The sequence below is a fragment of the Pollicipes pollicipes genome, unplaced genomic scaffold, assembly GCF_011947565.3.
Source record: "Pollicipes pollicipes isolate AB1234 unplaced genomic scaffold, Ppol_2.1 Scaffold_4002;HRSCAF=4701_pilon_pilon_pilon, whole genome shotgun sequence".
NCBI lineage: Eukaryota > Metazoa > Arthropoda > Thecostraca > Pollicipedomorpha > Pollicipedidae > Pollicipes > Pollicipes pollicipes.
In genome coordinates, this window is record NW_023596420.1 from 3,513,315 (window position 1) to 3,529,074 (window position 15,760).

The following is a 15,760-nucleotide window of genomic DNA, read 5'->3' on the forward strand; positions in this document are numbered from 1 at the left end:
CCCCCTCCCCCCCCCCCCCCCCCGGCTCCTCTCCGGGCCTCATTGAGCATTGCGCTTGGTCGAACACAGAAATCCCTGTAACTCAAACAAAGCCCGTTGTCAGCACGAAAACCCCTGTTAGGCACTGTGGGTGCATGACAGATACAGGGGCATCGACCAGTGTAAATCGTCTGGCCCAGCTTTGTCGCTGCTTGGGAAGTGAACCCCTCAGACCCCTACAGACACGAAACCGACGGTGGTGTTGCCTGACCGACATGAAGGTCGTTGCTGGCTCGATGGCTCGGTGCAAATGGCTCTCTAACTGTCATCTGAGAGCCCGTCCCGCAGGCCGGGAATCTTGTAGTAGATTCTAGCCAGCCCTTCGTGCCCTTAGACCTTTCAATCGGGCAGTTGATCGTCGATCCCGAAGGACCACCAAGCTATCTTCGGGCTTCCTCGAACTGCCTCTGGCTGACTCGGGGTTCCTTGCCAACACAGGAACCCTTGTGGGCCACTGGCAGACGCTTGGGCCTAGACTAATGTAAATGGCTGGCCTCGGCCTTGTTCCTGTTTCGAAAATGAAGCCTCATGCCCATACCGACAGGGAATCGACTTTGGGGTACTGGTGGCGTCAGGCCGACGTGCAGGCCCTAAGCGACTCAGGGGCCCCTACTGGCACAAAGGGTCCGCTCTGAGTGTCATTAGAGTGCCCGGCCTTGTGGACCGACGCCCCTGAATATGGTCTCTGGTGGGCCTTGCAAGCCCTTCGGGCTCTCGATTCGGGCCCTAAATCGTCGGTTCCGAGAGCCCCGAGGGGCCCCTCGAACCTAAGGGGAGGGGGGCACGTGCCCCCTGTGCTCCCTGCCTGCGCCACTGTGAAGAGTCCCTCAGGGGGCCCGCGGACCCTCCCAATTTTGAGGTTTTCTGGTATCCGTAGGAGCCCTGTCCCCTTCCCCCCCCCCCCTAATACCTTCAGCAATGAAAAGTGGCTAATAAATATAATTGCATCAATGTTACGTTCATGGCCTAACGTAATTCCAGTGCGCAGTAATCATGAGTTGTGATGCTAGGGAGGGGCTTTTTTATGAACAATACAAAATACGGGCCTGAGTGGGGGTGGGCACCCCTTTCCCTTCGATCGCGCCGATGCACAAATGGGACACTGCACAGTCCCCATAGCACGTGTGGGACTGTGCAGTGTTCCATTCATCTGGGTTGCGCAGCCCCCTCTCCCCCAACTTCAGGAAAAAACTGTACCGAACTCGTGAAACGAATACGTTCTTGCAAACTTCACGATCAGTTCGCAGCCCATTTTGTAGAACTGCGGTCCTGTACGGCGGGGTCACGTCATGCTGGCGAGGGTGTTTGCCGTGGCAGATGCGATTCGTGCAACCAAAATTCCTATAGGTGGGCTGGGACGCTATTCCGTTATAAAAAACACGTATGCCCATCTTTCAAGTAGGTGCACAACGGCATCAAAGCAAAACCATGTGAAAAATGCTTGGTATTTTCATTGCAGCCACACGACATGTGGCTAAAGTGCATCAGCTGTGCTATTTGCATAGATTACCGACGCTCCGATAGATGGCAGCAGGCATTGGAGCAAGAAGAAAACAGACCCGGCGGTTCCGCGGGGAGAGTGCGGGGAGGAGGTGCGATCCCCGCTCGTCCGGAAGCATTGAGACAGACGTGAAACCAAATCATCTTCAAAGGCCCATATAGACAGGTAAGCCTTGCATATTTTGGCTGAAGGCTGTATTTTTTTGTGGCAAGGTTTCGGACGTCGTCGGGTTTTTGTGCGCGTCGCTGTTCGTCTGTTCGCGTGCGTAAATTTGACCTTGGGCAAATCGCCCAGGTACGAGAGGCCGAAAAATTATTTTTCTGGCGCTGATCACTTATATAATGATAATTTGGTATGTATGGAAGCTGTCCTGGTATTGTACGTGATGTTTCACCAACAGTTTTATGTATTTGCAAAACTTTCCTTTGTCTTCACGGCCGCATCCTGCGTTCGCACACTTCGTGAGTCCCGGGTCCGCGCTACCATCAGCCTTACCGTTCGCTGAAAACGTGAACTACCTCAAAGAAGGGTACATGTAAGTGTGTGATAATTCAACTGTAGCGCTTTAAGCAATGCTTGAATATCAGGAGAATTGGCCTGGCAAAAGTAGTGCAGTTGGGTGAGGCATGTGATTAAGGGGTTAAACACCTACATGGTTGAAATGAGACATTTATTGAGCATGTTTCTCCCAAGCATCAAAGAAATGATGATTCTGAGTTGTGGTATGGGCTTGGCATTATCAATTTTAGCAGCATAACCCTGATGTGCATTGCTGGCACTTGAAAAGAGGTGTAAGAAGCTAGTTGTTCATGCTGTGCCTAATGTATGAGGTGTTTGGTCATTTTGTAGGTTTCAAACATCTCCAGTTTTATTATTTGAAATGCAAACTGTCTGGCAGTTTATGAAAACATAGCTAAAAAGCCTGCAAGTCCTTTTAAAAATAGCTGATTAACTTGAGAATGATTTGCTCTTATGCCTATATACCAATGAATAATCCATTAAACTATCTCCTTTTTATTCTACTCTACCATTTCTCTATTGTGACCTTACTCAGGGTGTCATTATAACTTGGGCAAAACAACCTTTTTTGATAAAATCCAAAGCTGCTATGATATGTTTGTGTTGAAATATTGTATGTCAGTGCTTGAGACTGTCTAACTAGCTGATGCCCAGTGCATACGAATGGTCTGTCCAGACACATATCCAAAGCAGGTACTGAATAGCCTCCAAGGCACCAGATTGCCTCTACCTATTTAACAGAATGTGGAATAATCATTGCTGTTCTTCTGATTATCTATATGTCATCATGTTCAATATGTATTTTAGTTCATTGTATTTTTGCAATATCCCTGCACTTTAAGAGAGGGATATATTGGAATGGCTGCATTGCCAGAATGCAATGATGTAGGCATTACCATGTAAATGTGAATTATGCTTGTGATTAGCTTTTATGCAACACTAAACTGAGGATTAAATTAAAATTATGAAGGTACTATATTGTCTTGCCTGTGCTTGATTGAATAGGCATAAATGGATATCCTAACTTTTTCATGTATGTTTTTGTGTTTTATATTTTGCCTTCCTCAGTTTGTCTCTAGCATCCATCTAATTACTGGGGTAAGGTTTTTTACTGAAGTTATGCCATTGCTGTCCTGCCTGTGCTAAACTATTCATCATTATGTAGGCTCAAACTGCCCTGGTGTATTTAACAAGGTTTCAGAGCTCCTTAGCATTTTTGCTGCATCAGATATTGTGATGAATTCTTTCACTTGGTGGTTTCATTCCTTCCCTGATATTTTTATGAAGCACATTTCAAGCCATGGTGAGGAATGACTGATAGTTGTGTCTAATTGTCATTTGAATCAGTTGAAGTAAGCCTGAATGTTTGGTTGCATACTCAGCCTGGTGTATTCACATGAATGGTGCCCATGGTTCTCTCTCAAGGCTTTTTGAAGTGTCAGCTCACCTATTCACAGAGGATCTCATGGATGTACTCAGCTCTGAATCAGCCATAAAGGAGTTGGGCTTGCCAAAAAATTATTTAGTTAAGTATATAACAAAATATAGCAGACTGGCATGATTGTTTTAGTATCTCCCCTTATCCCAGGAGTTGTATCCGCATACTCAAATAATCGTACATGGATTTGGCTTCTATGGGAGGCAAACACCATCTGGTTCCTCTTGATGATGATGCATTTTAGTCCACAGCAATATTGCTGGAGATAGATTGCAAAAGTGATAATATGTTGGATGGTTGGCATGGGAAGCTTGACTGCTTTGGGAATTACAGTTGTGTGCTCATCCCAGAGAAACAATGAAGCATTCCGTGCAGACACTTTGTGGATTCTGAAGATATAGCAGTCTGGTTGTCTCAAGTCCTTACTTGTTGTGCCTGTGATGGCCTGTGATTTTCCAGGAGTGTGTCAAGGTGTGATTGTGCTTTGGTAGCACTGCAAGTCCTCCCAAATTTGGGAAGGGGTCATTGTCATGTTTGGGTACTGCTTTCCATTGTTTGTCCATAGGGTCAATGCTAAATTATCAGAAAACACAAGGGGGGGGGGGAGGCCCTCAGCCCCCCTGTCCCACCTCTCTATTTCCCTTGCCCCCATTTTGGTGTTGCAGATCAATGTTGTTTGTAACTACTAGATGGTAGATGGCCCATCCATTGGGGAGGGGAAATGAAACAATATACCCAAAATGTGATTTCAGTGGCTTTCACAACAGAGATTTTGTGTCTTTTACAGTTAGTTTGGAATGTCCCAAAAGTTGTTACTTCTTCTGCCCATTATTGTGTACAAATTATATCAAGCATCCCAAGAAGTTGTGCTTGTGATAGAACATAGGGATGGATGGCCAACATATTTTTTAACATATTTTTTTCCCCAATTTATTTGCAAATCACATCACACAATTGTAATCATCACATAAATTATATGTGTATGATGAACAATAAACACATAAACATAAAGATGATGTGTATGATGATCAATTGCACATAATATTTGGCAACCATATGCAGTCACACCTGTCACATGAGCATAGCCTGTCATGTGCACGAGCACATCACTTCAAATAATTGCTTGCATATAATAATATCTACAGCATGGTCCATATTAGACCCACGATGCGTAGTTATGGCGGGTTCGTTTTGGAACGATTGCCGCTGCGAGCTCCTACCTCGATCACACACAGCACGTATTTACCGTGAATGGTGCGTGCAGGAAGGACGTGAATGCCCACATGTATATGTAAGTGTGTGGTGTGCATGTTTGTGGTCTGGAAGCATGTGTGTGTGAGAGAACACGTGCATATCTGCTTGAGTGGTGTGCTAAGCCGTGCATGCGCGCTCTCTGCACCATAATTTTATGGTGTAACAAAGGTTTCGGGAGCGTTACGAAAATCTGGTGGGCTCGATCTCATGGGCTCAGGGTGGTAGTTCGTTGGTCATTGAATGTGCATAACATGCGCGTCACACGCCTGCTGTGGGTAGAAAATGAGACCCGTCATGTTACGTTTGGAGCCTCAGTCCCGTGACATTCCCAGGTGTCCAATGCAGATGTCTGTGAGCTGCTTATTGCATATCATACACTGGATCTCCAGATGCACAGCTTCATGACTTTGGTCACGACTTCTTACGAGGGACCAAGCCTACCTTGTGCTAAAGAGGGATATAGTAGTCATAGTATAATGTATTTTCAAGGTGGAATTTATGTTTCACAATGGGCATTTGCAAATGTCGGGTCAGCCTAGAAGGCAGTTAAAAAAGAGCGCAAAAAAATGTACCTTTCATCGTAACTTACATGGTTTCTTTTGTGTGGTTTATCGTTCGTTCTTGACGTTACAATATTTTCGTTTATGGCTGGCTTGACCATTGATCGCTGATGATCAAACTGCCTCACGAGGAGGCAGTTCTGTGCACTGGCTCCAGCATTATGGCAGTACTTTATGCTAGCGTTACGGCGCCATTAGCTGAGCAAAATGCGTATTCGTTATGTGTCAGCTGTTCTGCATTGATGTGATTGAACGTGTTTTTTTAGCTCCGGCTTTCCCAGGGTTGAAATTTATCAGTTTCCTTTACTCTAGAAAACTGCCGCCACGCGGTTTTTGATGCGCACAAGCAGTATTGTAGGGGTGCGTGGACGCGGTTTTTGATGCGCACAAGCAGTATTGTAGGGGTGCGTGGACGTGGTTTTTGATGCGCACAAACAGTATTGTAGGGGTGCGTGGACACGGTTTTTGATGCGCACAAGCAGTATTGTAGGGGTGCGTGGACGCGGTTTTTGATGCGCACAAGCAGTATTGTAGGGGTGCGTGGACGCGGTTTTTGATGCGCACAGGCAGTATTGTAGGGGTGCGTGGACGCGGTTTTTGATGCGCACAAGCAGTATTGTAGGGGTGCGTGGTGTGATATGGCCGGGAGTAGATGACTGTACGTGCGTTAGCACGTCCCGCTCCCTCTAGAATTGTCCCCGGACTTGAGGTATGTGGGATCTGTTTTTAGATGTCTGACGTTATGGGCCATGTCGACTCCTAGAGGATGGGCCTGTGCGTGCTGGGCCACGCTGACGAGCCTAGCCGACAGCATGTCGAGTGCTCAGCTGCGTAGTTGTGGACTCTTACGAGGCACTCTCGGAGTGGCTGTCGCCCCCGAAGACGAGTCGGCTACGGCCAGGCTGGGATGGTACGGCTCGGCTACTGGCGGTGCAATGACCGACGCGATACGGTAGCATGGCCTTGGCCCGGAAAATAGAAGCCGGGTATTTATTGCGGAGAGGCTGTAAATATGTGCACCTCATATGGGCAGTCTTAGATGCAGCGAATTTCCCTTATCTCTTTGGGGAGGCTCACTGGTGCCCCAAGTAATTCCACCTTGTTTTTTATCCGAAAAATAGCACGTAATAGAGCGGAGAAGCACGTCGTGTGGTTCACCTGCTCCGGAAACTGCGACGCTGGAGGTTATTCGCATTTTTACATCCATGCCTAGTTATAGCACGTGTAACGAACGTAACTGGGGTGATGGGGCTGGGCGCTCTCGATGGGTGAGCATTTTCAACACGGCCAGATGTCAATAGCTGGGTGCGCTTGGGTGACGCGGATGGGCGCTCTCGATGGGTGAGCACTCTCAATACGGTCAGATGTCAATACCGGGGTGCGCTTGGGTGACGCGGCTAGGCGCTCTCGATGGGTGGGCATTCTCAATACGGTCAGATGTCAATACCGGGGTGCGCTTGGGTGACGCGACTGGGCGCTCTCGATGGGTGGGCATTCTCAATACGGTCAGATGTCAATACGGGGGTGCGCTTGGGTGACGCGGATGGACGCTCTCGATGGGTGAGCACTCTCAATACGGTCAGATGTCAATACCGGGGTGCGCTTGGGTGACGCGGCTGGGCGCTCTCGATGGGTGGGCATTCTCAATACGGTCAGATGTCAATACCGGGGTGCACTTGGGTGACGCGGATGGGCGCTCTCGATGGGTGAGCGCTCTCAATACGGCCAGATGTCAATACCGGGGTGCGCTTGGGTGACGCGGCTGGGCGCTCTCGATGGGTGGGCATTCTCAATACGGCCAGGTGTCAATACCGGGGTGTGCTTGGGTGACGCGGCTGGGCGCTCTCGATTGGTGAGCATTCTCAACACGGCCAGGTGTCAATAGCAGGGTGCGCTGGGATGACGCGGTTGGGCGTTCTCGATGGATGAGCATTCTCGATACGGCCAGATGTCAATAGCGGGGTGCGTAACTGTTGACCACCGGATTTACAATTCCGTTATTTTCAAGCAGGTTACCAACGTACCAACCCGTGATCGGTCTGAAATTGATCTCGATAAGTGTCATTCCGCAATGGATGACAGTGTGAGTCACTGAACAGTAAGTGTGTATTAAGGTCGTAGGTCAGGGCAAAATTCCTAAAATGTCGCTTTGGAGCGTCTGACCTCTCCAACAACGCCGTTCATTTAGAAGCGTATCTCATGGTGTGAAATCATTGCGCCCTGATCAAACATGCTGCATGGGAAGGTGTCCAACGTTACGCGCCGCCGACGGCCGACCTGACCTGAGCGTGCGCCCCGCCGCCCGCCGCCCGCCGCCGCGGGTCCTGGCCCACCTGGGCACGGGCAACGTGCGCTGTGCTGCATTCCAAGCCATAACGCAGTCATCGGTACAGATGATTGCTGGGAACTTGGTACAGGCATCCTTCATAGTCGTATCTAGGACAGGTTTTTTTTCGTGTTAACATAAGTTGGAGTCTGAGGCCAAAAATTGTTGAGCGTACTTTTTATCAACTTTTTTGTTATTTGACATGCCACCGCGTAATTGTGCAACATCGAAGCAATACAACGGCAAGGCATATGAATGATGGACCAATGGCTCACATCTCCGGTTTGCACATGTGAAATGTGTTCTTTCGTTCGGCCTCTTGTCAATTTGTGTACGGCTGTGTCCTTTTCCCAAAACAATTGGCAAACCTGACGTCGCCGTGCCACTCACACTGGACCGTTTATGGTATCATATTTGTTATTTTGGCGCAAGACGCAGAACTCATCAATTGACAACTACTTTAAATTGTGTAGCGATATCTCGAGGCGTTTTGAATTACCGCGAATATTGTACAGTGGTTAGATTTGACACACCTTCCCTTTCCCCCCCCCCCCCCCGTCCAATGCTGGGTTTACGTACGTACTCGGGATCTTAACGTACCTGTCGTGTGTCGTCAGCGCTGAGCGCCTACCGTTTCAATTTTTGCGCGATCCTAACGGGCACGGGCCGTCCTGCAGGGGTTTATAGAGGTGTAACCATAAAACCGATTACACCATGTGAAGCGGCCTGAGCTTAATCCAGCGATTGCTGACCAATACTTGCATTAACGGACTCGGCTGGCCATGACAGACTTGGCTGAGTCGCCGGCCGAATACAGTATGACTCATGTTCTCGCCATTTGACGACCTGTGACCCAGGGCACCGCCGAGCTGGTGAGGTATGCTGCGGGAGGGGTCACCGGTGTCCAGGCGGTGTTACCCAGGGGCCAGACTGAGCTCCATCCCCCTCCTTCCCCTCCACTCCCCGCACATTGCTCCCCTCCGTGCCTGAGCCGCCGCCGGGCGCCGGCCGGTCGCGCCGGTGCCCTGCCGTCCAAGGTCGACGCCCGGTTCGGGTCCAGTCGACGCTGGCGGCTGCCCCGGCCAGCTATCTGTCCCCGCGCGCCCCCGGCCGTCCCCGCCTGAATGCCAGATGCTATCTGCTGACGGTAAAAACGGGAGGCGGGCGCCCGCGTCCCGGCCGGGCCTGTCCGGGGTGGCCGTTACTGGCACTGGGGGGTGGTGTGACTCCGACTGGCGACGGCCGGACTGGGGGTACTACCCACTGGGGAGGGTATGAGTCAGGGCACCACGAGCTGGGAAGGGTGTGACTCAGGGCCACGAGCGGGGACGGCTAGACTGGGATAACTGTTGGTTTGGCGGCAGACGATGCAAAGGACAGTGGCTGACCTGGGTACTCTGTCCCGGACGCTGTCCTGTGTACACGTTGGGCCGTACCTGGGTACTCTGTCCCGGACACTGTCCTGTGTACACGTTAGGCCGTACCTGGGCACTCTGTCCTGGACGCTGTCCTGCATACACGTTAGGCCGCACCTGGGTACCCTGTCCCTGACGCTGTCCTGTGTACACGTTAGGCGGTACCCGGTACTCTGTATCGGACGCTGTCCTGTGTACACGTTAGGCCGTACCTGGGTACTCTTCCCCGGACGCTGTCCTGTGTACACGTTAGCCTGTATGTGGGTACTCTGTCCCTGTCGCTGTCCTGTGTACGTGTTGGGCTGTTTATACGTTCTCAGCTAAAGATGCGCCAACAAACCTCTATAAACAAACCATGAAGATCTGGGAGCGTTGTGCTCTTAGCTGGGTGTGTCACAGCGTGCTCTGGGGTCAGGTTACTCTCCCGCCGACTCTGTGGCGCGAATGGCAGTGACGTCAATGCTCTCGGCCGTCTTCTGACGGATGCTTCCCAGCTTTTGGTTCCAGAATGGGGACGTGCATTATGGGATGTCGTCGTTGGTTTCAAGTCCATGAGATTAACATTCACTCGCGGTGGAAAGCAGTGCCTTGCAGGGAATCGGTGGATCCAGCCAGTTTGTGGTGGCCCCACAGAATCTAAGCGCGTGCCAAGCTGCAAATGGTGGACGTGCGATGCAAGTTCAAATACGGTGCAAAGTATTGAGGCTGACACATCAACGCATTGAAGCCTCGAACGGAATACGTTTGATGTGCCACAGCGGTCATTATCAACGCCCCATTTCTTGTTTATTCTTTTGTTAAGTTCTTTTTTTCTTTTTTTACTGGTAAGTCCAAAAGTCACAATGTGCAGGCAGTTGGATAACGGATTCGGTGAATGTTGTCAGCTGGTACCGTTAATGTTATGTAATACCGCCCGCAGCGCATTGCTATCGTCCCCGGTGATTGTCCGGTACAGCGAGTGGCGCTCCCATGGTAGTGGCCACGTGCCAAGCATCCATGGCTCGTCGACGTGCGGGTTGCCGGTGGAACTTCTCCGCGGCCGGGGGGTCGCGCTCGCTGGAGTTTTGGCGGAGGTAGGGCCGCGGCGCGGCTCGGACGGCCGGCTCGGACAGCGTGCCGGTGGTTCCGCGCCCTGAGCGGCGTGGTGAGAGCGCAGGGGTGCGGCTGTGTTTCGGGACGGTGCCGCTGGCCGCGTCCGGCACCGCCCGGCCGTACCCCAGCGCGGCACAGACGAGGGCCACGCGGCGAACGGTGGCCTCACCGCTCTTTTGCGGCGGCCGCGGGGGGGGGGTCTGTGGCTGGCCCGTGCTGACCCGTGCCGACCGCTGCGGCGCCAGTGGCCGAGGGGAGTGAGGCGCCTCGCGGTCCGATCATGTGGCACTGCCCGTAAATGAGCCCCGGCTCAAAACTGATACGGATCGATGGTGGCGACGACAGACGGTGTCCAAAACAGGCTGGTGACGGCTTAGTCCCGGAGTGTGCAGGCGGACATGCTCATGTATCGTTACGTTACATTCCTTAATTCAGTGGCCGGCCGTAACGCCTGGCACATCTGGGCGTGAAAAAGCCATTTAAAGACACCTGGGGGACGGGAGACATTTTCGACGGCGCGCGAAGTGGAGGGGTATAGGAATCAGCGCCCTCGCCGCTGTTCACGCCATAAATGAAGTGAATGCATGACACAGGAACACTCAGGGTTCTTCGTACCCAGGTGACTGAAGAGCACGACATTTAGTCCATGGGATAACGGTGTGATCGAATGGTCTTTGTGCTTAAGGCAAGTATTTGATAAAGGGTTGTTTTTGTCACAACCTTGTGCATTCGTGCACTAACGCTGGTGCAGAATGCGAAGGGTTCTCTGAACAGTGTCCAAAGTAATGCAACGTTTTCGGAGGAATTGAGTCCTATCCCATCTTGGACGCGCAATTGACATCGATATAAGGGTTGACGTTACGTCGTAACGACAGCCAATGGTCGGAAATGGCGTCCAGACCGCTCGGCAGACCGTGACGTCCTCCGTCGTATGTGACGGACTCCTTAGTGGCTCTGCCGCTCCGCAGACCGTGACGTCATCCGCCGTATGGTACGGACTTCTTAGTGGCTCTGCCGCTCGGCAGACAGTGACGTCCTCCGTCGTATGTGACGGACTCCTCGGTGGCTCTGCCGCTCCGCAGACCGTGACGTCCTCCGCCGTATGGTACGGACTTCTTAGTGGCTCTGGCTGCACAGATGATTGTGGCGAAGCCTGACACAACACGTGTCTGTGGTGCATGGTGTGTGTGTGGGGAGGGGGGGGGGGGGGGTTGCGTGTGCGCGCGTGTGGCTTTGTGGTGACCTGACCCCTGCCCGGCAGAGGATGGAGGGTGAGCAGAGCGTGGCCGTATGGTGACCCGGCCCCTGTCCGACAGAGGATGGAGGGTGAGCAGAGCGTGGCCGTGTGGTGACCCGGCCCCTGTCCGGCAGAGGATGGAGAGTGAGCAGAGCGTGGCCGTGTGGTGACCCGGCCCCTGTCCGGCAGAGGATGGAGAGTGAGCAGAGCGTGGCTGTGCAGCCGCCGCTGAGCAGCGGGCCGGGCCGGCCGTCGCCTGATCAGCTCAGCTCCGACCTCGAGCTGGACGAGGTCCAGGCCGAGGCCAACCACAGCTCGGAGGAGGAGCTCGAGGGCTTCAACTGCCGCGAGCGCGAGAAACGCAAGTGGTCACAGGTGAGCGCCCCCAGCGGCGAAGCACGCCCGGACGGAAGCGTGCGGCGAGCTCCGCTCGCACGAAAGCGTGTTGCGCGGCGTAGTTCCTGCGAGTCGATGCTGCGGCCCTGTTGCCAGTGACTGCGCGCCGCGCTGTGTTGGCAGCCGGGAGTGTAGCTGTGTGCGATGGGGTGAGCTGTTGGGTGGAAGCCGTGTTGAGTGGAAGCTGTTGGGTTGAGGGGTGTTGCGAAGGGTGCTGCTAGGTGGAAGTCGTGTCATGGGACTGGTGTGACGCGAGTCGCCGGATTTGTGTAACCTGAGCACATTGCTGTTGATAATAAGCCGCCTGTGTTTGCGGCTGTTGGACGTGAGTTGAAGCGTGAGTATTCGCGGGTACGTGGAGTTTTGAGCGGGCTGCCTCTCGTGGGACGAGCGTTGAGCGTGCGCTGCGGCTGCCGCAGGTGAAGCGAACGTCACGTGACTCGAGCTGCAGCTCGGACGAGGAGATGGCGGGCCCACGGGGCCCCGCCTCGCCGGCGCCCGTGCAGTTCCGCTCGTCACCCCCGGCTGGCGCACATCGACCCGGCCGCGCCAGCACGCCGCCGCGTAGCGTGGCGCGCGCCGCCGACGTGGACTCGCCCGCCAGGGGGAGGAAGCGGCACCGCGGCCTGCCGCCACTCGGCATGCAGCGGCCCTGTCTCGACTTCGAGAAAATGCAACAGGTTGGACGGGGGTTGGCGGTCGGGTGCCACGTAACGACGCCCCGCCGGACCGGCGCAACACCGCAGATGTATGCACCTATATTTGCACATTAATGCGATGGCGCGTCAAATGGCGGTCCGCGCGGCCCGTTAGGTCGGGATCGCGGCGGCGTGCCGACGGCTTGGTCGCTGGCTCGTGCGCGTCAGCCGAGAAACGCCGTGGGTCACGTGACCAGACAGCCCAGTCCCGTGATCCTAGTGGCGGTTGTCGCCGGTGGTCCGCTGGGTGGGCGAGAGAGGTCCTGCGCTAGCGGGCGCTGCCAGGACGTTGCATGGGACGTGGCTTTGGGCCGTGCGCTGCGGCGGCGCTGTCGGCAGGCTTCGCTGAATTGGTCGGCGTGCCGACAGCGTTAGCTGGCGCAGAAGTGCGTCTCCGTGCGTGCTGCTCGTACTGGATACAGTAGCAAAGAGATGGTGTTCAATCAGCTGAATGCATGTCGGGACTATCATTTTGGACGCCCGTCAATAGTGATCGCAAGTTACCTGGTGTTGGATATCGCGATTTCCATTAATGAGCAGCGGAAAGTTCCTCAGCTTTTATTGCGACTTTTCTTTTCGTTAGTTCAAAGAATATCTGAATGTAACTGCACTACACTGCTGCAGGAGAGCAGAATGTGTGGAAATATTGGAGGCAACTGGTTTGGGCTTAGAAAGGTACTTTTACCGTATAACGTTTAATGCAGCATGCAGTGAACCTGCACTTCCGACGAGCTGATGCCAGACATATTTCCATAGATAAGACAATAGTGATGGCCTTATTCCTCGGAGAAAAGCCGGGAGAATGAGGATATAGTTGGTTCGACGAGCTAATGCTAAACATATTTCCATAGATACGACAGTAGTATTAGCCTTATTCCTCGGAGAAGAACCAAGAGAGTGGGGGTATAGCTGGGTCAGCCCAACTATACAGGAGAGTGGAGAGTGGAGATATAGTTGACTAACAGGAGAGTGGAGATATAGTTGGGTTAGCCCAACTATACCTCCACTCTCTTGGTTTTTCTCCAAGAAATAAGGCTACTACTACTGTCCTATCTATGTGAATAATGTTCCTCGGTAATGCACGGAACAACGTGCGTAATTCTAAGCATATTTCTGCGCGTGCTTCTCTAGATTTTGCCGCCCTCGGCCCTCCGTGATCAAAATTCAGTGGTTTCCCAAAAAGGACAGAAAATGCAGCCACGGACGCTGCCATGGATCGGGGAAATGCAGCCACGGACGCTGCCGTGGATCGGGGAAATGCAGCCACGGACGCTGCCGTGGATCGAGGAAATGCAGCCACGGACGCTGCCGTGGATCGGGGAAACGCAGCCGAGATGGGCCGCTCGGTCTAGATCAGTGGTGCGGAGCCCAACTGCTGGGCATGGATGGTCGGTCGGCGTCTGACCGCGGGGGATGTGACGCGCGTAGGCCGCGTCATGTATGTGGCCTGAAAAAGGATCCTCCGTAGCTGGCATTGTCTCCAGAGGCCGTGAGCATGGGACTGTAGACTGATAGGGCACTGTGGGTGTAGGAGTTAGGCTCTGGACTACGAATTCTCGTTACTGTTCAATATATACATTGAGCTTCAATCCATCCACGGTTACCTTTCGAATCGTTCATCCGTATCAACGTCATGTAGCTATGCACTTTTTGACAGGTCTGAATAGTTATGGTAAGCCGTAAAGACGTCATCAAGCTGAAATGCGTGTTCTTTCCTGGATCGGATGTATAGTATGCCGATATCTGATACCTGCCGTATAGTTTAACGGGACACGGTGTCACGCGTCATGTCAGCCAGACCTTGTATTGATGGTGCCACTTCTGAGAGTCACAATCCGTTGTATTACTCACACTTCATGACGTTGCAAGACAATTTCAAGAGGGTGACCAAACAATTTTAGTAGTTTTACTGCCGTTACATGGTTGAGTTCTGGAATTGAGCTCCCTCTGTAACAACGCGTGTCCTTGCAGTCATGCCCAAGGGCTATATCGTGTGTCAACATGCTGTGACATGGCTCGAATTGTCGTGACATGGCATGCATAACTTGGCTCGAATTTTCGCAGGAGGGGATCCGATCTGTCACCACCTGGCGGCCGTCAGCGGAACTTTCCCTGTTCTGCTGGTAGCCCAGCGGCCAGCGCACCTGAAACAGCGCCCCGCCAGCACAGACATCTGGCGGGGACGAACAAAACCACTACTGTACCTAACTACCGCCGCGCGTCGCGTGCGGTCGGACGAACGAACGGTTGGCGTGCGTGGACTGGAATCGGTCAGGGATGCGTGGTCTTATTTGAACCGGTGATGGCGTGGCTTGAGACGATTGATTCCACCTCGGTTCTGTGCTCGCTTTTTGCCAAGTGTATAGACGCCCGTCACGTACGGCGGGCCCTAGTTTTTGTACCTCACCGTGAAGACCAGTGGGCCGGCGCGCCCGGTAGCATTCGCTCGTATTGTGCTCTTCTCCGCCCCTCTTGGCGTGCCGGGGGAGGCGGCCCGCGGCCGCCCCTCCGCCCCGCCCGCCGCTCGCCCGGCCGCGGGCGGCGGCGGCCAGACGGGCTGCCTCCGTTCCTCCTGATTTCTGTGATCTGCCGCCAGGGTGGGCCCGTATGTTGTGTTGTCGCCTGCGGCCGGCGGTCGCCTTTTCGACCGCGTCGGTGACCTGTGGCGGTTCCGCCGCCGCGGCAGGCGGACGGCTCGTCGAGTGTTTTGCCGAAGCTCGGTTCTAGTTGTGCTTCGCTCTCGGAACTGAGGACGCCGATTCGCATGCGTGTAGGGCATACGCTTTTCGACAAGAAAGCCGTTTTTGAATGCGGAAATACACGTTAGCAAGCACGGTTCGTGTGATGGTTGGAACCGTCTGCTAATGCGGAAGCTCGAAGCAGCGTTACTAAAGCGCACAGCTGTGCATGGCGTACATAATATCGGTCCGCGGGGCGCCATACCACACATGCAGCCGGCGCGCCCTCGAACTAGAATCTTTATCAACACCGTTATCATCCTGAGCGATCAGCCCCATTTTCCCCCTTCGCTGTTCTATTCTGAATGCTGGCAATGCTGCACCGGGGGCATGGTGTTGCCTCCAGCTGCGGGTCGACCTCAGAGCCGCAGCGCCCGGGCGGGAGCCCCACCCGAGCCCTCCGCCCGGGCGGGAGCCCCACGGGAGCCCTGCGCCCGGAGGGGAGCCCGCCCGAACCCTGCGCCCAGACGGGAGCCTCACCGGAGCCCTGCGCCCAGGCGGGAACCCCACCCAAGCCCTCCGCCCGGGCGGGAGCCCCACCGGAGCC

The 15,760-nt window shown here is 53.7% G+C and overlaps 1 protein-coding gene across 1 annotated transcript; it reads left to right on the forward strand.

Moving 5' to 3' along the window:
* The first annotated feature begins 1,833 nt into the window (after positions 1-1,833).
* On the forward strand, positions 1,834-15,310 carry LOC119094605 (uncharacterized). Its single transcript, XM_037217668.1, has 4 exons — positions 1,834-1,892; positions 11,571-11,756; positions 12,197-12,457; positions 14,540-15,310. The coding sequence occupies exons 2-4, from the start codon at positions 11,574-11,576 to the stop codon at positions 14,600-14,602; spliced, it is 507 nt and encodes a 168-aa protein (XP_037073563.1). The 5' UTR covers positions 1,834-1,892; positions 11,571-11,573; the 3' UTR covers positions 14,603-15,310.
* Positions 15,311-15,760: the final 450 nt, after the last annotated feature.